We start from the raw sequence: 26,245 nt of genomic DNA, 5'->3' as shown, positions 1-26,245 counted from the left end.
AAAAAGACAAAAAACAGTTTCGCTTATTACTGCTAAAGAAGAAGCCCTAAGGTTTTTAGAGATGGACTGAATTTTAGAAGCCACTAAATAGAAACCATTTATTTTATGGGTGAGAAAAACTAAGGCCCAGAAATATTAATTGTCACATCCCATGGATTAGCTAGTTAGCAGCAGAACCAGGATCAAAATCCGGTTTCCCCGATCATTAGTTTATACACACTTCCCATTAGACTCAGCTCCCTGCCCTGCTAAAGCATAATATGCCATTTGGCACCTAGCAGCTAAATTCTTCTTAAAAATATGTCCGAAGTACCCCGATCATCACCAGGAAATTAACAATACCCCTTTAAACAGTATCTATGGGCGCATGTTTTTTCCAAGTATAGACTATCAAGAACAGTGCTTCGACCTCCAAAGAAACCCGAGTCACAATAGAGCAGCAGGATAATCAAAGAGCTAATGAGGACTTAAACCGCCTCCTTGTATTTGGTCTTGATGGAAATCAGTTTGAAATAGACACCCCCCCACCCACTAGACACATGCTCCCAAGACTAAACAGCAATATTCCATAAAAAGACCAGATCTAGCCAGTGTTATTATCTGTCTGACATTTGGGTTATTCTTGTGAGTAACTCATAAAGTAACGTGGGTGTCTGTGATTATTTGAGTACACATGGCAAACCATAATTGGTCAAAAAATAATAAAAGACATTTTTCCGTGACAAAAATACCGTATTGAATGACAACATGGCAGTGTGACAGCATTCAGTGGACCGCAATACTTTCTCCATTTACAAAGTAGTAAAAAGAAACAAGAATGTAAAAGGAAAAGCCTTTTTGCAGCAACTACCATAGTTCATATTTAGATTATGAAAGATTAAAAGGTTTTAAGTGCTGACAGTAATCCAGGAGCATATCTTCCCCCAAATCCATGTCATACATCAAACTTATAATTTTGCCTTTTGATACACAGCAGAAACGTGGCAAAAGATGCAAGTCTGTATCCCTTTCTACAACTGAAAACACACATATTTGACAATTTTAAGAAATTTTTTGAACCTGGCTATTTATAAAAGTTTCATCACCACCATCCAAATTTCCTCACATAAGTCAAATCTAACGTAAATTCGACTTATCACCAAGCAGATAAAATGTGAAATGGATCAATGCAAGCTGTACATCGGGGTCTTAACTTAAAGCCTCTTTCCTCCTGTCCCCCGATACCTCCCCATCACCACAGGCTGTGTCCATGATAAGTAACCAAGGGTAATACTCTCCTTGCCATCTCTCTCAGAAACCAAAAACCAAGTTAAAAATGATTCCGAAAGTAATTTAAAAGATCTAGTGAAGGCAGCATATTAGTACTAGTAGACAGAAACCCATTCAAGCAGACAGCAGTGTGAATGGAGGGGGTGTCTAAATGCTACGATCTCATCAAACGCTAGTCGGTCAGGACAGTTAGGGACCGTGGGGGAACTCACCCACTCGGAAGTTCGTGGCTGTCAGGGTGTCGGCAGCGTGACCATTCTCACTAATGAGAGTGGTGGTGTTCCCCTTCTCACAGCTGTTCTGACAGCTGCCCTTGGTGCAGGTCACTTTACAGATGCTCGGAGTAAAGACCACCTTGATGCGGCCAGTGTGGTTACTCACTAGGAGCGGAGGCAGAGAGAAAAAGAACAACAAACACATCAGCTTAGTATCCATGAACTTGCCTTGGAAGGTTTAAAAAAAAAAAAAAGGAAAAAGAGAAAGGAAGGAGAGGGGGAAAGAGAGAGCCCACAACCCGACAGGTTTAAGGAAAGAGGGAAGCCTTTAGTGCTCGCTGCTCTGTATCCAGTGGTGTCTCTGAAACAGGAGTAGGAAGCTTAGCAAACAGAACTCTGGGATGCACTCCAAAACCACATTTGAAGTCGAGTCACTGGAGTGGGATTACTAACCACAATGCTGCACTTTATTCACGGGCAGACAAAGAGCAGTACGGAGGGCACGACAGATGAAAGAGCCAGCCCTGACAGGCAGATGTAACGCACAGAGGTTGGCCGTGCACCTAGTGCTGAATAAACTCCTGTGTCCTCGACTTGCATACTTTCCCTGTTCCTCCACTTATTAAGTCACTATTTGCAGCCCGACCCCTGGAAATGTTTTAGGCATGCGGCATGTCTGAAAACATCTGTCTCAAATCTCCTGGCACTCCCAGCTGAAGTGATCAAATCCTGTGACGCAGCTGCGGGAGCCCAGTGCTTTTTCACAACTCTGGGGCACTCTTTCTCCATATAAAATTTTTCAACCTATATTTTGTTTTACTGTGAACAAGGTCCATCTAAAAAAAAGGGAGGCCAAGTCCCTGGGGCTAAAAGGTTGGCCTCTGTTAAAATGCCATCCCGGAGCTCTCACTGTGGCTCTTCACATGCCACCTAAAGTAGGTATTTCTTTCACTCATACAGCCCTTTAAGGAAAAAAAAAACCAAACACCAGGTGCTACCACCTGTTATAAGACAGAGGCAGCATAACATCATAGAATTGGCACTCATCTTCAAGTCAGATTCTGGGTGGTAATCCTGGCTCTACCGTGCTGTGACCTTGGATCTGCCATCTCACTTTTTCTCCAAAATTTGAGAGAATTAGAACTGATATTTTCCAGCCACTATGGGGGTCAGCAAGCTATGGCCCTGGGATCAAATCTGGCCCACTGTCTGCTTTTGTAAATAAAGTTTTATTGGAACACAGCCACTCATGCATTTCCGTATTTACGGCTGCTTTTATGTGGTAACAACAGAGCTGCACAGAGAAGAGATGACTTCATCCAGAACTGTCACTTGCAGCCAAGCCCCAGTATAAACTCTGGCAAAGCACAATACAGAAACCCTATTTGGATATCCACATTTGTGGAATGCTCCCAGCCAGGTTCTTTCACTTCCCAGGGGCCTAGGCAGAAAACAAAGATGGTAGCAGCAGCTCAAGAGAGTGGAAGAGAGATGACTCTTCTCTGAAGCTTTAAGGCTGGTTGGAAGCAGTGCTCTTGCTGGTGTCACTGTGTTACTGCTGTTGCCATAGGAAAAGCCTGCCGTTGGGTCAACCCATCTCCTGCCATCCCCTGCCCAACAGAAGAGATTCTTCCCCCTTTACACTGCTTTGTTTGACCAGGATTGTATTTTCAGACAATCATCCAAGAAGCCTCTATAGGCCCTCAACAAAACGTGGTCAAATCTGAGCTTGGAAACAAAAACATTAAACCAAAGGAGCCATCAGAATTTCAAGGTTGGAATGGGGCTTCAAATATATTCTGACTTCTTTTATTTGAACATCTGTAGGAATAGGAAGCTCATTACCCACTAAGATGGCACATTCTAGTCATGAGCTGTTTCTCAAAAATGCTATTCTTAAGCTGAAGTTATGTCCTCACAGTCGGCTATACTCATTAATTCTAGTTCATCTCCCCTCACAATCTAAGGCCTCTTTCACATGGCAGCCCTTCAACTCGTCAAAGATATTACAACAGAAGCCAAGAAGGCTGACGTTACAAGGGATCTGAGAAGATCCACTTGGGTTGGCCCTCTCACTGAAAAGAAAATGATTCTTCTGGAGCAGAAATGCCCTCAATTCTTTTCAAATGTTTTTCTAAGACTGTTTCTCATTCATCAGTGGTTCTAACACAGATCAGGATACATACTCTGGGGTGGGGAGGTATCTTAGTGGCCTACCAGGTTTTCCAGGCCCTTCCAAGAAGGCACCCAGAAACCTTTTCTACAAAGAGCTACACAGTGAATATTTTAGAGCCGTAGGCCTACAGGACTCTGCTGCAACCATTCAACTCTGCTGCGGTAGCAGGAAAGCAGACTGTGAAAAACTATATGTCAATGAATGAGTGTGGCTATGTTCCAATAAAACTTTATTTAAAGGAACAGTTTTCAAACCAGTGCTTTACATGCTTTCAGGACATTTAAAATTTGGGGTGGATTATGAAAGTGAAAGTGGGTTAGTCGCTCAGTCGTGTCGACTCTTTGCAACTCCATGGACTGTAGCCCACCAGGCTCCTCTGTCCGTGCAATTCTCCAGGCAAGAATATGTGTTGCCATGCCGTTCTTCAGGGGATCTTCCCAACTCAGGGATCAAACCCTGGTCTCCTGCATTGCAGGATTCTTCACCATCTGAGCCACCTCATACATTTTAAAAACTACAATGGAATGCTGATTCTAAAACAGACAAAACTCACCTAGTTTGATTTTTTTTTTTTTTTTACAGTAGAAGGGAAAAAAAAAAAAAATCAGCTTAAGTTGTCAGACCACACTTACAAATATCTTGAGAACACTTTGTGTGTCTAAGTGTGTGAAGCCCAGGGGGAAAAAAGGAGACAACATCATCCCACTTCAAAAGAATATAAACTTCTATTTTTTTCTGGCTCCTAGTACAATAATGAAGATGAAAATGGTGTGCCAAATATTTTGTCTTCTCTGGCATTAACTCGTAGTATCAGCAGCTGCCATGCAGATGCCCATCCCGTTACCTAAATTATGCTCACTTAGGTGAACTGAGACATCCAAAGAAAGCAAGCCCTTCATCATTATTCCCGTTTTACCTCCCAGCTACAGTAGTCACTTTATAGGCACTTGAGATTCTCTAGGCCTATTGTTTTTAGTATGTTTCTTTGCCAAAAAAATTCTTTTTGGCCTAGAATTATCTGTATTTTCAAAAGACAGAGACAGTTTCACATGACTTAATTCTGAGTTTTTAATACTCACAACTTCTTGGAAATAGAAGATAGATTTTATATTTCCCCCCTTGTGTTTCATAAGTATCCTGCTATAAAGTAATCTAATTCTAAAACAGACATTTGTATTCTCAGTGGATCTTGTGTCTACAGAAGCATTTACAATATTTCTTCACTATGATTAGTTTTAGTTTTCCATATCAATCTGAAAATCAATACTGAAAAACTCAACTGTTTGACATTTTGTCATCCAGAGCTCTCAGAGAATCTGTGTAGACATTAAATGCATTAGAAAATAGTCTTACCTATGTTCACTCCTTTCAAATCATTTCCCCTTCTTTAAAATCATTTCATCATTTCTAGGGTATTATGTGAAAAGTAAGTTTCATGATACAGTACCGAGTTTGAAATTCTTGGCATGTGATGAGCTGAATGTACTCATCTCTCAGGAGTTCAGTCGGAGAAGGCAATGGCACCCCACTCCAGTACTCTTGCCTGGGAAATCCCATGGACGGAGGAGCCTGGTGGGCTGCAGTCCATGGGGTCGCTAAGAGTCGGACACGACTGAGCGACTTCACTTTCACTTTTCACTTTCATGCATTGGAGAAGGAAATGGCAACCCACTCCAGTGTTCTTGCCTGGAGAATCCCAGGGACGGGCAAGCCTGGTAGGCCGCCGTCTATGGGGTCGAACAGAGTTGGACACGACTGAAGTGACTTAGCAAGAGTTCAGTGGGAATTCATTTGGTCTTTAAGAGGCATCTCCCTCAAAAGCCTTGAATAAATTAATACCCAAGGGCCCTGTGAAAGAGAAAGTGAAAGTCGCTCAGTCGTGTCCGACTCTTTGCGACCCCAAGGACTATAAGTCCATTGAAGTCTGCAGGCCAGAATACTGGAGTGGGTAGCCTTTCCCTTCTCCAGGGGATCTTCCCAGCCCAGGGACAGAACCCAGGTCTCCCACATTGCAGGCAGATTCTTTACCAGCTGAGCCACAAGGGAATAAAGTAGGTAACCCGCTAAATGTGGAATAAACAAAGAGACTCAAAGGATGACTAAACAACCCCACAGAGATCAGGGGCTCACAGGTCTCTCTGGTCCACCACTGGGTTTACCAGTGATGAAAAGTGAAGCCCACGGTTCAAATCAGTGGAAGAAGATCATCCCTAGCTGCACCCATTGGCTGATAGAAGTATTTCAAATCTCTGAAGCCAAAGTCAGCCCAGTCAGAAGTTAATAGGGTTATATTGTAATTAGCCTCCAATTAAAATAAATAAATTTAAATTAAAAAATAATAAATAAATTTTAAAAAAAGAAGTTAATAGGGCAACTCTTTGGCACAGCTTTCATGCTCAGTCCCTCTGACAAAAACATGTAATTGGTAGATCCTCATAGATAAATCAGTCCCAGAAATCTTTACCATGCGCTTTGGGTTTTAGAGTCCTTGGCTAGAAACAGATTGCCCGAAGCAACATAGTGCCTCCACTGAGCCTCCGAGTCAGTCAATCAAGACACTTGAGAGTCAACATCCTGTTTACAGATCCTGCCAGACCCTGTGTGCGTTCACACCACCAAGAAGGGGTGCTGGCACATGGGTTAAAACAAACCACAGACATTCAGACTGAAAGACAAATGGGGTGGAAGCGAGGCCGATACCCTCCCCAGTACAAAAATCTTTCATTTCTGCTTCCCAATCCTAACAACAGAGCAAAACTTAAAAATGCGAACACTGTCCTTGACAAATGGACTTCAGTCTAGAAAAAAGCACAGCTGCCATCTTTCAGTCATTAAACTAGGATGTGACCAAAAGCAAAGGCAGCCAAAGAAATAAATATAACAAGTTCAAGACTCACATCGGAGGTCATGAACAAAGTGTCTCTGCTCGCATCCAACCAGAATGCTGTGACTCAGCCCTCACCCAACGTCAACAAGAGGGGCCAACCAGCACCAGCAACATCCTCGGAAGGAGAAGCATTGTCTCCGTGGGTAAAAGGCACCATCCTGCCTAGGGGACGAGGGCCTATTTAAAGAGACTGAGGAGCCGATTCAATACCCAGGTCATGTGGGAAAGAAACAAGTGAACAGCTCATTCTCCAGCTTTGCAACCCACTGCCTGCCCCCAGGCCAAGGATTCTTTGAGGGACAAATCATAAACACATTAAATAATGCTTAGAATAACAGGACTTGATTGTTCAGCTCTCTGGCCTTGCTTAACTCCTCCTGGACTATTAAAATAATGCCAATAGAGTACCCCGTTCTCAAGAAAGATGCTATGTAAACAGAAATGTATCAAATCTATTACTTCATCAGGTTGCCCCAGTCATGGAAAATTCTTCAAGAGGGAAACAGAGGTAACTAGTTCTGCTGTGGGCACTTTCTCAGATGAGAATCTAGGGTTACAGTCCAGCACCATCTCTTGGAGTTCTTCCACAGAGAACTAACTGAATGAAGAGGTAGGGAGATATAGTTGCTGCGCAGGTGATATAAACTAAAACATCTGTGCCCCCTCCTTCCAATGCTCCCTTAATATTCACTGAAGGAAACTGTATCAGTTCCTCACCTCTTACAGAGGCCTCCATGATTTCCTTACATTTTTATACACGTAAGAAGATAAGATATATAAAGAAGCAAAGGAAGCAAGTATATTAAATCATTTAAGAATACACTTCTGGATATATTCTGAGTTTCTTGAAGAATGGCTTATTTCTCATAAAGCAGGTACTAAACATATGCCATGTTTAAAAATGTAAATACAGTTCCCAAAATATTCATTTGGCAGAAATGCTGCAGCTAATTAGCTGTGCTCAAGTGTGACTTCATTTATTATTTCATGGAGAAAAGAGAAGCTACAAAGCTAGGCTACCAACTTACCTGGATCGACAGTAATCCTGCTTTCTCCCAATAAAGGAGGTGATCCTCCCTAAGATCAACCGTCCATTAAAGCAATGGATCCCCTTCCCCTCTTGCCCAAAGACCTCCTCCCTGTTTGTTCCCACTAGTAGGCACAGCTGCTGTACCACGTTCCATCTGTCAAGAACACCTCTCCTCTCATCATCCCCATTCCGTTCCCCTGCAGGTACTACTCTATTTCCCAGCTCTCCTTACAGCCAAACCCCTCTGAAGAGAGGCTCTGCTGGTTGCCTCCACCACCTCCCCTCCCATTCTCTCTTGAACCTGCCAGAGCCAAGCTCTTGCTGTCAACACTTCAAAGCTGCTCCAGTGAAGGTCACCCCTGGCCTTCAAATCCAACAGTAAATCCTCTAGCTCCTTATGAGCCAAACCTCCAGCCTATTTGACACAGAAGAACCACTCTGGTTCATGACACACTTTCTTTACTTGGCTTCTAGGTTGCCCTATCCTCTTATGGTTCTATCCTATCTTGCTGGCCCCTGCTCTTCCTGATTCTGTTCAGGAGAAGGCTTCAGAGCTCAATCTCTGTAGCCCTTTCCTTTCTGTATCGACTTGCCAGATGCTATCATCCTACTTCATGGATTTAGATGCCTTATACAGATTTCTGGGTAGAGAATGTTTAACTATGGCCTGGACCCCTCAATCTTGTATATGTGCATATAGGCACTGGAGATGTGTGTGTTTATGTATATATCCAAGTACCCAACTGTACAGCTGCTTCTGGGACTCTGTCAGGTAGGTGTCTAAAGTCTAGTGGTCATCCCAAGCAAACATTCAAAATTAGGCTCTGGTTCTTTCCTGTATCCACAATCTAATCTGTTCCTCTTCAAGTCTTCCCCTGTCTCTGAAAATGGCAAATCTATTCTTGATCGTTTTTCAGTTATGTGAGATGCAGTACAACATGCAATTTCTGTTAGCTCTATGTCCAGGGGAATAAGTCCTCACCACCTTCTTCATGGCAAACACTTTGGTGCAATTCACTATCATCTTCTGTCTGGATCATTTCACGTCTCCCAGCTTGACTTCCTGCTTCCAACTCTGCCTTCCTACAGCTTTTACCCACACCGCATTCAGAGCATCCTTAAATGTTCGGCAGTCAGATCATGGCACTCCTCCCTTCAGTGACCTCCCGTCTCTTTCAGGATACAAGTCAAAAGACCTCACAAGGGCCTGCTGGGCTCTGCACAAGCTGTGAGTGCCCCACACCCGACCATGTCTCTTACACCTGTTCCCAATCCACTCACTCTGGCCTCCGTGCTATTCTTCAAATACTGTGCACACTCCTGTCTCAGGGAACTTCTTATTCCCTCCGTTTAGAATATGCTTCCCCAGAGATACGCAGTGTCTTCCTCCCCTTCAAGACTGCTTCAGAACATCACATGACCAGATTTCCCCCAACTACCTGGCAAAACCTGCAGCACCACCCCCACCCCCACATGACTGATTCTTTCTGTTTCACATTTCCTATTTATTCTAAAGACACTTTATAGATTTGGTACTTCACCACTGTCATTAAAAACAGATTCCATGAGGGTGGGAAGGTGTCTGGTCACCACTAAACACTGAACGTGTGTCTCATAGCAAATGCTCAAGAAACATCGAATGAATAAACTTCACTGACAGAGAAGTAAGGAAATAATATTTATCTAAGGGATAATTTTCAGTACTTTTATTTAAAAAAATAAAGAAACTTCTATGAAACCTTTGGCCTCAAAACATTTATTTAATGCTATATTTGTCAGAGAAAAATACTTTAGTCATAAAAGTTTCAGATTAAGGGAAAGCACAGTTGTTATTCAGGAAACCCTGCAATAATTACAAAAAAATTTTTCCCCAAATCATTAAACTGTTACCAAAAAATGGTCAATGACATAAAGTAAAAAATTTCAATTAAACATGCCAATGACCGAATAACTGAACAAACAGGAAATAGAAATTTCTCAAGAACTTTTTCAAAAGAAAAACAATTACTTGCTCTCAAAATTTCACAACATATTATGCAAAAATCAACATGACACATAATGGAAATTTCCACTAATTTTATAAATAAAATTTAAGATGATGTCTAAGGAGTTTAGTTTTTGAATATATTTCTGATTTACTTAGCATTCATTCTCTTTGTTAGACTAAAAACAACTAGGAAATTAAAAACACTTCTACTCAGATCTTCAAGACTGATGTGAATTGCCATGAAGCCATAAAATCCACCCAGAAAGAGAAATACACTTTGGTTCGCAGTTCAGGGAGACTGGCAGAGGAACTAAGCAGAGATCCAGCAATAAAGATGGTAGATTTCATCCCAAATTTCCACTTATTTTAGGAGTTGGGTCTCATTCACCATTTCACTCATTTAAGCTTTGTTTTAGCTTGACTTGAGATTAAAGGACCAAGACTTTCACTTAGAATCGTACATTTTCTCAACTTCAATCTTGCCTTGCCAGCCAGACTCCACTATCCCCAGCAAGAATTTAAAAGGCACACCTTGAGTCTTCAGGATTGTTTTAATAATCTTTCCTTTTTCTCCTTGGAGTTTTCCCTTCTTAAATAACAAACCTAGGTTCTCTTCTCTAGAAATACAATAAAAGGTCCTATTTTCATCCCTGGAACAAAATCCAGTATGTTTGAAGGTATAATATATTTTATAGTCAAAGATACTCACTTTTACCCAACAAGTAGTTTACCCACCCAGCAGAATCTTACCAAGCATATTCGGGAAAAGAAAATATAGTTGGTAATTAAAGTAGAGAACAAGCAAAACAAAGGCTCTCTGATATTTTCATTTTCTGATCTTTTCTGTAAAATATGTTTCTTTAACATCATAGACCCTGAGGAGATTCAAGCAACTGACCAGCCATCCTTCACGGGGTGCCCTCCTCATTTCTGGGGTCCTACAACTGCAGCAGGCCATCACTCCATGGTGCTTTCTTCAACATGACTTGAAAAACCCTATCTAGAACATGTGGGAATCTCTCCTCTGCTCCTAATCCTTAATACCAGAGAACCAGCCCCTCCAGAATGAACTGTGGTATTTGAGATGTGGTGACTGCAGAGTTGAAGAAACACAAGACTTAAGTTCATAACCTTCAAAGTAATAAAGAATACTGGGAGGAGCACTGTAGACCCACTTTCCCAATCCTGAATGGAGGGTGCAACTCTCTGCCTGGATCTAGAATCCTGACAATCATGGCAACCATCCTTAGTGAGGGTTACATGAGTCTGCCTAGGGATTTTTAGTTCTTTTGCATCATGGTTCAAGATGTTCAAGAGTTTATCTCTGAGGGATAAATACCATTGAAGAGACGCACTTTTTCATGTGAAAAGTCTCCACTTCTCTCAAACAGCCTACGTCAGCCTTCACAGCAGCACGACTCTCTAGATTCCACACTGACCAAGGCAGCAGAAGAGACTTAAGAGGACTTCTCCACTGTCCCCAAATCAAAAGGACAAGCTGCAGGGCAGTAAACGCTTACCTGTCTTCCATCCCTAGCACTCATTCGATCTGGCTAGTTTGTGTGGGCTCCTTACAGAAGCAGGGGGCTAGACACGCTTCACATGATTCAAATTTTCTGTCCCTTAATTTTAGAACAGAATTAGGTTTTATTTATCCCCACATTTGTTGTTTTTCCAAAGAGAAGTCAATGAGGGCATTTGTTATCGGTCTATCACTCACCATTTCCATAAATAACATCTGCTTGTTTTGCACATGAGAACCAAGTCTGACTAAAAGGATACATAACTACCCGGGCTGCATGTTTATCAAGGAACAAATTTCATGGCTTGTTTACAAGCCTGATCAAGTGGGGGCCATTCCTCATGAGAATCTCCAATGGTATCTACTATCTGCTTGGAGAATTAGGATTCCACATAGTCTAAGCAATTGTTAAAAAAAAAAATTTATATTCCCAACAAAATCAAACTCCTTCAAAGGAAATGAAGACTCCTTCCCATCCACATTCGATCTATCTCAGCTTCACCAACCACGAATAGCCAAGACATCAGGCAAGCAGGACGGTCCCACCATCCTCACTCACACACCTGCTTCCTTCTCGTGCAGATTCCTCTCCCCTCCCTGCCTCCAGAAAACCTTTCCTCCTTTCTGTCCACCCTTCATTCTTTCAGCCCCGTTCATGATTCTCATCAAACTAGGCACGACCAAACATTCCAACCTTCGACTTTTTCTTGGCTCTTTGCATACACTTCTATTTATGTATGTTTCTCTCCTCCAGCCTTCCCTTGGCCACAATCAAGCCAAAGAAAACAGTTTGTATTCTCATCCTCCTTTGCTATTTTTAACATACGTCCCACCTGGTGATTCTCCCCTTTTGGGAATGGGAAAGTGTACGTGGCGAGATGGGAGTGACAGGGGAAAGAATGCAGGGGAAGGAAATGAACTCAGGCTGGGAAGACAGGGGAAGAAAGACAATGGAAAGGGCAGAGAAGTGACTTTTACTCAACTAATACCTGGAATTCACAAGACATTAATGGAGTTGAATGCCATCAAGGCTCTATTATTTCCACAAGGACACTTGGAAATTTCCCTCTTATATTAAAGGCAGACACAAAGAAGAAAACAACCCGCTACACTTTACAAAAGCTAACTTTGCTTGAAAGAAAAAGTCAAAAGACACAGCAGAGAAGGAAGTCAAAACCTATTGTACCCTGGACAGGCGTTCTGAATCACTGGAGTTGCCAGGCCAGGAGTAGACACCTTGATGTGCCTCTGATAGATCGCAACGCTTTTATGTAGGTAATGAGAACCCACTGCAAATAAATATTATATATTAGAACGCCATTTGAGAAATACTAAGGAAGCTGAACATATGAATATTTTTGTTAACTATCAAAACTCCTCCAAAGTTTGATGGATTCAACTGAAAGAAAAAAACTATTGAAGAAATTAGTTATATAGAAGAAAACTAGCATTTTTTTAAATCTCTCAAGTAATTTAGAACTATAGAATCAGGGATATTCAAGCTTGCAGAACACCAATTCCGTCATTTCTTCTTTCCCCAGCACAAATTTCTCTCTGGCTCAGTTTTTAAATGACTCCATCAAATGGCCCCAGCTACTCTCCCCAAGGGATTACTGCCAAATTCAATATATCTCATCATTAGGCAAGATTTCAGCCTAAATATCCCTTTTCTCAAAGTCGTCATAGTATATCTAACTATGCTCTAGTATCGTGTGATAAATAAAATTGAAAACTGATTAGTTGCCAATAAAAAATGAATTACTGATGTGCAACTACACATCGTAAGTTTTTCAGCCATCAGCTAATTCTTTTTAGGTTACTCATTTTCAACTTTTTCCTTTTGACTCTCATCAAGATAATGCCTCTCCCGTTGAACATGGATAGTTTTAAAATGTGTCTGCAAATTCTTTTTATGTCTTCCTTCAAGAGATGATGTTCAACTCCCTCCCCTTGAGCCTGGACTGGTCTGAGCAACTCATGTCTAAAGAACAGAATAAAGCAGAAGAGATAGTGTGTGACTTCAGAGACCAGATCACAAAAGGCACTCCACTGCAGCTTCTGTCTTGCTGTCTTTCTTGGATCACTCATTCTGAGGGAAGCCAGCTCCCAGGCTGTGAGAATACTCGAGGAGTCTATAGAGAGACCCATGGGACAAAAAATAAGCCTCCTGACAACCCCCATGTGATTGAGCAATCCTGACAGCACATCTTCCAGCCTCAGACAAGCCTTCAGATGACTGCTGCATTTCCCAGAGAAGGACCTGAGCCAGAACCAATCAGCTAAGTTGATTCTTGATTCCTAACCCACAGAAACAGTAAGATAATGTTTGTAGCTTTAAACCACTAAGGTTTGGAATGATGTGTTACCCACCAATAGGTAATATAAACACACACACACACATGCACCTTCTTCTTCTTCTTTTCTTTTCCTTTTGCATAGATCCGAGAACATATTAACAATATGTATGGACCTTTCTAAATGTACAGAGCACTGTCTACATGATTGATGAACTCAAGAAACACGTTGTTCAGTTGCTCAGTCGTGTCTGACTTTTTGCGACCCCGTGGATTGTAGCACACCAGGCTTCACTGTCCTTCACCATCTCCCGGAGCTTGCTCAAACCTTTGTGCATTGAGTCGGTGATGCCATCCAACCATCTCATCCTCTGCCACCCTCTTCTCCTCCTGCCTTCAATCTTTCCCAGCATCAGGGTCTTTTCTAATGAGTTGGCTCTTCACACCAGGTGGCCAAAGTGCTGGAGCTCCAGCATCAGTCCTTCCAATGAATATTAAGGGTTCATTTCTTCCAGGATTGACTGGTTGGATCTCCCTGCAGTCCAAGGGACTCTCAAGAGTCTTCTCCAACACCACAGTTCAAAAGCATTCATTCTTTGGCACTCAGCCTTCTTTATGGCCCTACTCTCATATCCATACTGACACTGGAAAAACCACAGTTTGGACTATACGGACCTTTGTCAGCATGAAACCTACTGAGCACTTACTAAGGTACAAAGTTCACATACACACCACAACCATGTAAGTAACAAACTCATAGCCATTTCACAGACTAGGAAACTACAAAGACATTCATCAGAAATTTGACTAAAGTCATTTTGTTAGGAAATGATAGAAACTGGGTTCAGTGCAAGCCCCATTCTTTCCTCAAAATCCCAATGCTTCTCCTATACTTTTAATGAGCAGTACTATGAAAATTATATGACACTAAGTACTTGGAATGAAGGAGAAAAATCAAAATGGAGCACATAAGGGAAGGATAGGATGAAGGAGGGAAATTAACATAGAATGGAGCACAAACAATGTATTTGGCAGTACGTTCAGCGTCGTGCCCTTCCTCTCAGCTCATTCTTACAATAGTCTTATGGAATAAGTGTTAAAATTTTTATTTGACCAAGAAACTAACAGAGGTTCAGCAAGACAGGACACAGTGAAACCCCTCACTAGCTCCACCCTCCAAATCTTTCAAACAAGAGTAGAAAAAAGACATGCACAATAATGCCATTCAACCCATCTACCCACACAAGATTGTAGCAGAGGCCATATGAAATAATGTGTATGGATATGGTCCATAAGCTGTTAAATATGCAAATTCAAGAGGTTATCATTACATGCGGTCGGCTCTTAGTGGGAAAACTCAAATGACCAGCAACACTTTCCCCATGATGTTATATATTATAGAGCAAAACACCCAAGAGCTTGTAAACATGGGAAATTTTCATCTCGAAATGTTTGCTTTTATGATCATAATGATTACTAAAAACTCTACAATAAAGTAAAATTCTATCACCTTTGCTCTCTATACAATTTTCAGGTAAGATCTGATTGCTTCACTTTGTCTGAGAGGTATCAAATGGATCTCAAACAGCAGTAGGAACCCACTGATTAGAAAGGGTTATCTTGAGTATGGATTATTTTTGTTAAAAAAAAATTTTCCTGCCAGGACTTCCCTGGTGGTCCGGTGGTTAAGAATCCGGCTGCCAATGCAGGGACACAGGTTTGATCCCTGGTCTGGGAAGATTCCACATGCCACAGGCAACTAAGCCCTAGCACCACAACTACTAAGCCTGCACACCTCAGCTACTAGAGCCCACACGTCTGCAGCGTGGGCTCTCCACATCGAGAAGCCTCTGCAGTGAGAACCCCACGCATCTCAACTAAAAAGTAGGCTCCACTCACCACGACTAGAGAAAAGCCATGCACAGCAACAAAGACACAGCACAGGCAAAAATTAATTTTAAAAAATAGACAGGAGCTCTAAATTTTTGTAAAGTCTTTACTAAATTTGTTACAATATAGTTTCTGGTTTATGCTGTGGTTTTTGGTTTTTTGATGAAGAAGCATATGGGACTGTAGGTCCCTGAACAGGGGTCCAACCCCCACCCTGTGCACTGGATGGTGCCCACCAGCCAAGTCCCCAGGTAATTTCTTAAAAGTGTCATCATCATTAAAGTCCTACATATAATAAAGTTGAAAATTTTTTAAATATAGTCAAGTTTTGACTTTGGACTCACCTAAAAGTAATGTAGGCTAACTGAATTCTGCCAAGAGAATACACTGGTCATAGCAAACACCCTTTTTCAACAACACAAGAGATGACTTTATACATGGACATCACCAAATGGTCAATACCAAAATCAAATTGATTATATTCTTTGTAGTCAAAGATGGAGAAACTGTATACAGTCAGCAAAAACAAGACCTGGAGCTAACCGTGGCTCAGATCATCAGTTTCTTATAGCAATATTCAGGCTTAAACTAAAGAAAGCAGGGGAAACCACGAGGCCACTCAGTTCAGTTCAGTAACTCAGTCATGTCCAACTGTTTGTGACCCCATGAACTGCAGCACGCCAGGCCTCCCTGTCCATCACCAACTCCCAGCGTCCACCCAAGCCCATGTCCATTGAGTCGGTGATTCCATCCAATCATCTCATCCTCTATCATCCCCTTCTCCTCCTGCCCTCAATCTTTCCCAGCATCAGGGTCTTTTCCAATGAGTCAACTCTTCACCTCAGGTGGCCAAAGGATTGGAGTTTCAGCTTCAACATCAGTCCTTCCAATGAACACCCAAGACTGATCTCATTTAGGATGGACTGGTTGGATCTCCTTGCAGTCCAAGGGACTCTCAAGAGTCTTCTCCAACACCACAGTCCAAAAGCATCAGTTCTTCGGCACTCAGCCTTCTTTATAGTTCAACTCTCACATCCATACATGCCAGCCAGGTATGACTTAAATCAAATCCCCTATGAATATGCAGTGGAGGTGACAAAGAGATTCAAGGGATTAGATCTAGCAAGCAGTGCGCCTGAAGAACTATGGATGGAGGTCTGTAAAACTGTACAGGAGGCAGCGAACAAAACCATCCCAAAGAAAACAAAAAGCAGGAAGGCAAAGTAGTTATCTGAGGAGGCTTTACAAATAGCTGAGGAAAGAAGAGAGGCCAAAAGCAAGGGAGAAAGGGAAAGGTATACCAAACTAAATGCAGAGTTCCAAAGAATAGCAAAGAGAGACAAGAAGGCTTTCTTCAATGAACCATGCATAAAAACAGAGGAAAAAAACAGAGAGGGAAAGACTAGAGATCTCTTCAGGAAAATTGGAAACATCAAGGGAACATTTCACCCAAAGATAGGTACAATAAAGGACAGAAATTGTAGAGACCTAGAAGAAGCAGAAGAGATCAAGAAGAGATGGAAAGAATACATGGAAGAACTGTACAAAATAGATCTTAATGAACCAGATAACCACAATCATGTGGTCAGTCACCCAGAGTCAGACATTCTGGAATGTGGAGTTAAGTGGGGCTTAGGAAGCACTGTTGCCAATTAAGCTGGTGGATGTGATGGAATTCCAGTAGAGCTACTGAAAACTCTGAAAAACGATGCCATCAAAGTCTCGCACTCAATATGTCAACAAATCTGGAAGACCCCAGACCCCACAGGACTGGAAAAGGTCAATCCGCATCCCAATTCCCAAGAAGGGCGTATTAAAGAATGTTCAAACCATCGGACAATTGACCTCATCTCCCATGCTAGTAAGGTCATGCCTAAAGTCTTCCATGCTAGGCTTCAGCATTATGTGAACCAAGAACTTCCAGATGTCCAAGTTGGGTTTAGAAAAGACAGAGGAACCAGAGATCAAATTGCCAACATTTGCTGGGATCATAGAGAAAGCAAGGGGATTCCAGAAAAAAACATCTACCTCTGTTTCATTGACTATGCTAAAGCTTTTGACTGTGTGGATCATACCAAACTATGGAAAGTTCTTAAAGAGATGGGAATACCAGACCATTTTACTTGTCTCCTGAGAATCCTGTATGCAGGCCAAGAAGCAACAGTTAGAACCCTGTATGGAACAACTGGTTCAGGATTGAGGATTGGTTCAGGATTGAGAAAGGAGTATGACAGGGCTGTCTGCTGTTACCCTGTTTATTTAACTTATATGTAGAGCACATCATGAGAAATGCTGGGTGGATGAATTACAAGCTGGAATCAAGATAGATGGGAGAATCAACTACCTCAGATATGCAGATGATACCGCTGCATCATCAGATATGCAGACGATACTACATCATTAGATACCACTCTAATGGCAGAAAGCAAAGAGGAACTAAAAGAACCTCTTGAAGTGGGTGAAGTAGGAGAGTGAAAAAGCCAGTTTAAAACTAAACATTAAAAAATTAAAAAACTAAGATCATAGCATCCAGCCCATTAGTTCATAGCAAATAGAAGGGGAAAAGGTGGAAGCAATGACAGATTTCTTCTTCTTTGGCTCTAAAATCACTATGGATGGTGACTGCAGCCATGAAATCAGAAGATGACTGCTTATTGGTAGGAAAGTATGAAAATCTAGACAGTGTGTTGAAAGCACAGACATCACTCTGCCAACAAAAGTCCATATAGTCAAGGCTGTGGTCTTCCCAGTGGTCACGTATGGTTGTGAGAGCTGGACCATAAAGAGGGCAGAGCACCAAAGAATTGATGCCTTCAAACTGTGGTGCTGGAGAAGACTGAGAGTCCCTCAGACAGCAAGGAGATCAAATCAGTCAATCTTAAAAGGAAATACTGAATACTCATTGGAAGGACTGATGCTGAAGCTAAAGCTCCAGTATTCTGGTCATCTGATTTGAATAGCTGACTCACTGGAAAAGTCCCTGATTCTGGGAAACATTGAAGGCAGAAGGAGAAGAGGGTGTCAGAAGATGAGATGGCTGGATGGCATCACAATGCAATGGACATGAACTTAGGCAAACTCTGGGAGATGGTGATGGACAGGGAGGCCTGGCGTGCTGCAGTTCATGGGATAGCAAAGAGTCAGGCATGACTGGGCGACTGAACAACAACAAAAGTGACTTAAACGAAGAGCAAGACAATCCTTTCAAGAAACACTACTTGTTCTGGCAATTTTCAACTCACTATATTTCTGGTTTCTAACAAATTCATGTGTAACGTGTAAGGTGATGGTTTAAATAGTCAAATAATGTACGAATACTATTGATACAATGTAATACACTGAATGAATGCATATGAAGCACTTAGTACAGTGGATGGCAAATAGTAAGTGCTAAATAGGTAAGGAGAAAGACAGGATGCAATCCACATATTGTCTTTTGGGAAGACAAATGAGCCTATGTCCAAATTTCCTAATTAGCTGACCTTTAGAGACATGAATATAACTTACAATGCCAAGAGCAGGTTTTTTAAATATATTTTTTTATGTTCCTGAGGTATATTAAGGTGTGGTTTGGAAACTGGGATCCCTGACAAGAAACATTATGAATCACTTTCTCCACCGAGTATTTTTAAAACTCCTTTTTAAAAAGGTATCTACTTTTGCTGTATTTCCAGATTCAAGACATGGCAGAGTGCGTCTGATATGAATTTATACATACTCCCCACCAAGCACCGTGGTTGCCTGCAAACCCATACCAAAAACAGTGATGAATGAATAAAAGGTATAATGGGCTTTTGGAAGTCTTACTGAAAGTGTTCCTATCCACACTCACTAACGAACTCTAAACTGGACATTCTCCAATCCATATGAGCAAGAATCCTGAAACCCAAAACCCTAATGGCTGCTCAGACATAAATGTGGTAAAACAGCAGGTCTTACTGAAACCAAGCCAGGCAAAACAATTCTTTACATGTTTCAATAGTCTTGAGGAAATGATGGAACTGACCCATCCACTTCTCTGTCCATTGCCAGCCTACCCCAAGTTTTCTTAGAAGTAAGGGGGTGGACAGGAAAAAGAGCTAAAAGATAGAGTGAAGAAATATAAATCGGCTGGTGTTTCCTTCTCTAAAAAGCAACATCTGATGCTCTGAGATGTCAGGACATGCAGTGTTAGAGGGAAGGGTAAAATAGGACATGTGTTAGCTACAGTCTCTGCCCCCAATGCAATGTGTGCGTGTGTGTTAGTCATTCAGTCTTGTCCAAATCTTTGTACCCCGTGGACTGTAGCACACCATTCTCTGTCCATGGAATTCTCCAGGCAAGCATACTGGAGTGGGTTGCCATTCCCTTCTCCAAGAAATCTTCCTGACCCAGGGACTGAACCTGGGTCTCCTGCACTGCAGGCAGATTCCTTACCATCTGAGCCACCAGGAAGTACACAACTCTGTGGGAGGTATGCCTTATCTCAAGTGATGGAATGGTACATACAGCAAGCTGTGTGCAGCAGCAAGGGGGGCAAGCCCCAAGAAGATCCAGGAACAGCCAGCACTCATGGAGACTAGGCACATTTCAGTAACTGTACAGACGGTGAGAATCCACAGCACTTTTAGCACCCCATTATATGTTGCGTCCTTTCAGAAAAGGCTGATGAACTTCTTCTACCCAACATTAATGTAATAGAAAGTTTCTCTCTGGCTGCTTCTGCTTCTATGTGGTGTTACACTTTTGTTACAATCATGTACTGCTTAGCTCTAACTTACATATACCTTAAGAGAGATTCTGATTCATTTCATCAATATCATCCCTGCTGGGGGAAGCTCTTCTGCCAAGATACCTTCTAAGGCAGCTCATCAGCTCAGATCACTTTTCGTGACTTAAACACCTTTCAGTTTTCTAATCCACTCTGGCAAGAAAATGAAGTCAAGAAAATGAAGCAAGAAAATGAACATATTAACTTTTGTTCATCTCTATATATCCTATATGATTAAAACAGTATTGTCTACTCTGCTGGACTAACTGACTTATCCAGATTATTTCAAAAATTAAGTCTTCTGCCCTGCTGATAAGGTCACCTAAGTTAAGAGGTAGACATTAAAGGAGATAGTGCATCAGCAGACCAGATACATGTCTTTCTCATTAACAAAGAGTGGAACCACACCAGGCCTCTCATTGGCTCCCTACCATTTTACCCACACTCCATCGGTCAAAGCAAGTCACAAGGCCAAGACCAAAGTCAAGCGGTGGGAAGGTCCACTAGACCCACTGGGAAGCTACAGCAAGAGGGAGGACTCAAGAATATAAGAAATAAATAAGATGTATATTTTTATTCATTCTAGGATGAATAAAATGTCATGGAAAAAAAGTTTAAAAGGTCAGGAGGGCATTAACAGAAATATATGTACCTCCTTCTCATGCTATAAAAACAAACCAAAGCACACTTAAACAGTTCTCCATTTTCATTAAATATTTACAGTCAAACAAAAACAAAGGGAAAAAAGTCTCAGGGCAAGAAAATAACTACCTAACTGAATCACAAAGGGAGAAGGTAAAATTAAAAGATTTTGTTTGGGGGAAGACTACTGTGTAACGCTGAAAACCAAAGCAGAGGCCCCTTCAGCAGCCTGCTGTGGAATGTCAGCTGAACACGTGGGAGGAAGCACTCTGGTTTCTGCTGGCTCTGAGGCAGGCGGCTGCGATCATGAGGTGCACCTGTAGCTGTTAAATGGTGATCATTAAAACAAGCAGCGGCAGCTGTCTACTGCATGTGGTTCTGGACGTCATTAAGGGACATGGCTCAATCCCACACAAGAAGCCCAGTGGCCATCGACCAGAACCAAGACCAACACCCTCTCACCAGTCCTGTGGATGTTAGCTTGCTTGCTTGCTTTCAGCAAAGCTTTCCAATCTGTTTCTAGGATACAGGGATTTTTTTAAGTAACTATGATGTTTTTCCCAAGACCAACCACTGCCTACTTAAGATGTTTTCATTTAGTTAAACTGGTACCTTGAGAGAAACTTGTGAAACACAGATAGGGCTGCAAGAATATTTTTAAATGGACACTTGAAAAGTGAAAAGTGACAGCCGCTCAGGTGTGTCCAACTGTTTGTGACCCATGGACTGGTGTCCGCCAGGCTCCTCTGTCCATGGGATTCTCCAGGTAAGAATACTAAAGCAGGTAGCCATTCCCTTCTCCAGGGGATCATCCTGACCCAGGGATCGAACCTGAGTCTCCTGCATTGTAGGCAGATTCTTTACTGACTGAGCCACCACCCTGGGAGAAACATGTGAAGCAGAGTTAGGGCTACAAGAAATATTTTTTTAATGGGTACTTGCTATATAGATATATATAGATAATGTAAGAAGCTGCAAAAAGTAAAAGTTTAAATAATATGCATTTATATATTTGATTGAATATATTTGTCTGTTTGTGTATACACACACACATACACACACACACACATTTCATCACTGAAAGCTTGCCTGCCAGAAGAATTACTCATACAACCATGTTGCAGTTACCTCTTAGAGAAAAGGGTTTTCCTTCTACTTCAGCCATGTGTTAAGTTCTACTACCTTTGCATGAGAGGAGCAAAGGAGAATGAGGGCAGCTGGCTTTTAGCTGAGGTACATTTCAATTTCACAAGAGGCTAATACTAAAAGTTTTAGTATTAGCTAAAAAAGTTAATGCCCAACTAAAATCACAGAAAATTACAACACAAAAACTTCTTTAACAAATGTCATATAAAAACACACCCAAAAAGGTCCTGAGTTCTTTACCTCCACAAAGTGGGTACAGATTCACCACAAGGCCATCATTTCAATGCTAAGAGGGCCTTTCTATAAGGAGACTGACCCACAAGAAGACAAAGCATTCTACTTTAATTCCTTTTATTAGTATAACATCTCATGAACAGTATTCTTGTATCAAAAGTATCATTCAACTCTAATGATGATTAATTTTATAGCAGATTATTTTCCCATTTAGAAGAAAAATCAAGGCAAGCCCTGGGTTTCTGGTAAATAAATCCTAAGGCTGAGTAGGCACCAGCTTTTTTCAAATGCAACTTTTCTCCTCCCAAAACGCTGCTTTGTAGTTTGCCTCAGGCAAACCGTAAATTCCTGTGTCTTATTTTTCCTTAGAAATATCACAGTTTGGTCACAGAATATTCTGGAGCCACACAGTGTTTCTCAATATCTTGAACTTAGTCTCAACACCCAGCAATATCCTTGGATCGGTTTATTTGTTATGAAATCTTGGGCCCTTTGGGATTAAAGAGCCTGTTTCTCTGGCACGGAAGGCTACCCACTGGGGAATTTAGGTTACATAATCCTCTCACTCTAGGTTTTCCTCCACTGTTTTCATATTGCTGGATAAGCCTCTTGGCAGTGTTTATAATCAATCTGTGTCTACCACCGCCCGCTCTCTTAAACTGTGCGTGAGTAATCAGGCAGCAAGAAGCTCATGCTCACATACCTTCCCAGACTGAGATGTGACCAAACAACTCCTGGATGAAACAAACCACGCACCCTCGCCCCTCAACCGAGACACAGTGGCCACGGCAAGACCACACATGAAACTGCTTCTACAACAGGCAATACTCCGCCCTTTAATGGAATCTGAATTCTTAAGGACATCAACTCACTCACATGCACCTGCCTGCTTCCTCAAGTACTTTTTACACCCAGTGTGCTGAGGCTTTGCTGTCTAGGCTTTTAGGCCAACAAGGATATTACCAGGATTATTGAAGACTGGGTGATTTTCTTCTGGCCATCTCAGTGGTAAGATCCACACTGCCACATGGCTGGGAAACTGGCTCAAGGTTCTCGATTTCCACACAGGCTATGTGGGTGACCAAGTAGCTTCAGGAACTTGTTGATTTTACAAGGGAAAAAGCACAGAGTTTCACCATCATTCCTTCTTCTTCAAGGCAGTAGGTATCTTAATATCCCTTTTGAGTGCTAAATTGCTTGTTAGTTTGCTTCATGTAAGCTAGTCAGCTTCATGTGAGGTCATATCTGGCTGGAACAACTTCCTCTGTCACTTAGCGCTGGCTGGACTGGTATGGGGCGATTCCCTCGAGACACACTAAGCCGCACATGACAAGCTAAAGCTGGTTTCCAGGAGACCAGGACTTTCAAGCACTGAAGAAAGTACATCTACAGAACTCTCCTCTCTCCAAAGTGCCCACTTTGTCCATCTGCAAAGCTTTGCCCTGGTGGGGCTCCCATCCAATCAGGATCTATCAGAGAGGGCATCTCAGAGACCTGGGACTGCCAGCACCCTGGATTTCTCCTTCTCTTTTCTTGCTTCACCAGGGAGATCATCCCACCCATCCAATAGGATGATCTTCCTACGGTTTGTATCCTAACCTTCAACACCCAGATGAGGTGAGGATGGTTCTCAGGACTGGACTCTTCTTCACTCACCTTTTCAAACTGTTCCTCCTCCAGAGGTCTCCTACACTGCAAATTCATCCTGTACTTAAGAATCTGCTTCCAAAGCTCCTCATCTGTACTTACTATGTCTACATTTGCCTTCATCTAGCTGCCACTCCACGGCTTCTCCCCTTTTTTTTGCAAAGGCCCAATGCATGGAGGATGAATTGGGTCTTCCTTACTCTAAAGCCAACTCCCATCTACAGTGGGTGCTCTGAACTTCACCACCGACTCCCTCCCTGTGAAGATTCTGCAACTGGCATTGGGCATCCAGAGCCTTTAATGAATATTCCTGCCACCGTCTTGAAATGGCTGGCACAGGCACAACCGTCCAGGCCAAATACTGCCTGCCTATCCTTTAAACTTCAGATTTGTTTTGCTAAAGCAAAATTCTTGGATGTTCTCCTCTAACCTTCTGCAGAACTACTCTCTTCTCTCAGGACAACTGGGAAGATGCAATTTTAATGGTAACATCTTCACTCTATCAGTCTGCAACCACAGAAAATCTTCACTGCAGACATAGGAACTTTTTCTCCAGGGGAGATACACTTGTCACCAAATCCTGAGATACGTTCAAGTCTTAAGCCTCTTGGTGGTAGTGCGAACATAGCCCGACAGCTAATGCTAGCACATCCAACCATAGTTTTGCTAAAAGAGGAAGCCCATGTGCCCAGAGGGACTGTGCTGTTCACAGTATGGGAACACGGATGGCAGTCTGGCAGGAACTGGGCTGCAGGGACCTGGGCAGCAAAGTGGCCCACTGGACTCTGCCCCCCTCTCAGACATGCTGGCGGGGGGCTGCCCTATCTTCACAAGGGGGAACCAGGAATTCCAGTCAGCCCATGACTGACGGGGACAGAAGCTGGGATGACTGGCTTGTTGCAAAGACTGGGAGGGGTCAGCACAGACCACAGGATCCAGAGCTAAGGGGTTTCCTGGGGGTCCCAGTGCAGGCAGGATAAGGTTTTCTTCTGTGAGAGGTGGCCTAATGGGGCTGATGTGTACTTCCTGCATCACTAACACTGATTACCTAAGCAGAAAGGTTATGTTTAACAATTTAAGTAAAAATTAAAAGCGGGCTTCCCTGAACTTTTTATAATTGAACAGTATCACATTTGCAATGTCAGTTATCACTCGCTCATGTCCCTCAACACATTAGGAGATAACCTGGTATGAATAACTCTTTTAAGAGTCTGATTTGTATCAATTTTTAAAACTTTGGGCAGTATATAAAAAGATGGTGTTTGCCTTTCCAGAAATTTAAGATTTTGACTTCGTTGAATCTGAAGTAAAATTTCAATCAGTTCAATTCAGTCGCTCAGTCGCGTCTGACTCTTTGCGACCCCATGAATCACAGCACGCCAGGCCTCCCTGTCCATCACCAACTCCCGGGGTTCACTCAGACTCACGTCCATCGAGTCAGTGATGCCATCCAGTCATCTCATCCTCTGTCGTCCCCTTCTCCTCCTGCCCCCAATCCCTCCCAGCATCAGAGTCTTTTCCAATGAGTCAACTCTTCGCATCAGGTGGCCAAAGTATTGGAGTTTCAGGTTTAGCATCAGTCCTTCCAAAGAACACCCAGGTCTAATTTCAATAGACAACTTTAAAATATAATTAACCTTTTTAAAAGCTAAGAACATCTTGATAGGAAAACAATTGGAATAAACAATGAGAAACCTGATTTAAAAAGTCTACATTTCTAAAAATTTCCAAATATTAAACTGAGGTAAGACAGGAAAAAAGTTGAGCAGGTAAATATTTAAATCAGAGATTCCCCAATTTCCCAGTTCAAGGACTCTTTGTATAATTTGCAAATTAATAGTCTAGGGAATTATTCCAGCTAAAGGGATGTTTCTCCTCATCCTAAAGCACTCTTTTATAAGTAACTCCACATTTTACCCTAGGAAGCTCTCCATTATTAACCCTGAGATAAAAAAATGTCCTTCCACCATTGACCATAATACAAATATTATTTTCTGGTTTCAATATTATTAAGCATCCCATGGTGTGTGTGTGTGTTTAAGCACAAAAGCAGATGGTCTGGGGTGAATACTTAATACCCTTACCCTCAAGGTCTTTTTCTAGTGCTTTATATCAAACTAATCTCTTTAAGTGTGAGATATTTGGGTTTGCACTTCAGTAGATACTAAGATAATCTGAACTGTTTTTATAAAATCATGTTTAAATGTTATCATCATGTCATTTCAACTTTCCTCCCTCTAGACTAAAAATACGAATTCTACTAAACCAAGCACAATAGAATTTGGTTTACACAGTCGAATCTGTCCTACAAATTACCAAAAAATAGGTAAAAATGGGTATGGGTAAAAGCAGACCTCCTCTACCCAACACCATTCTTAGCACTTTTCAGAGAACCAGTGGCCTCCATTTCTTGAAGCTTTTATAATTACTTATTTACTTGCAAATAACTAAGAATTTTTATGTTATTTTTAACATAACGTGGGTTTACCATATTCACAGTTTGTGCAACCATCATAATCATTTAATTCCAGAACATTTCCATCAGCCCAAAAGAAA

At 41.9% G+C, this 26,245-nt stretch overlaps 1 protein-coding gene across 16 annotated transcripts in view; it reads right to left on the bottom strand.

Moving 5' to 3' along the window:
- LTBP1 (latent transforming growth factor beta binding protein 1) overlaps positions 1-26,245 on the bottom strand; it is a 458,508-nt gene that overhangs the window by 270,651 nt on the left and 161,612 nt on the right. For 8 of the 16 annotated variants that reach the window (XM_055539766.1, XM_055539765.1, XM_055539764.1 and 5 more), the window contains one exon: positions 1,482-1,649. The exons of 1 other annotated variant lie outside the window; for it this stretch is intronic. In XM_055539766.1, the coding sequence (XP_055395741.1) occupies positions 1,482-1,649 (168 nt within the window). Of the gene's footprint in view, positions 1-1,481; positions 1,841-1,937; positions 2,049-26,245 lie in introns of those variants that run through there. 7 more of the 16 variants (XM_055539775.1, XM_055539774.1, XM_055539776.1 and 4 more) reach the window with 3 other exon arrangements.

Source organism: Bubalus kerabau, chromosome 11 (assembly GCF_029407905.1).
Source record: "Bubalus kerabau isolate K-KA32 ecotype Philippines breed swamp buffalo chromosome 11, PCC_UOA_SB_1v2, whole genome shotgun sequence".
NCBI lineage: Eukaryota > Metazoa > Chordata > Mammalia > Artiodactyla > Bovidae > Bubalus > Bubalus kerabau.
This window is presented reverse-complemented; position numbering and strand designations above follow the sequence as displayed.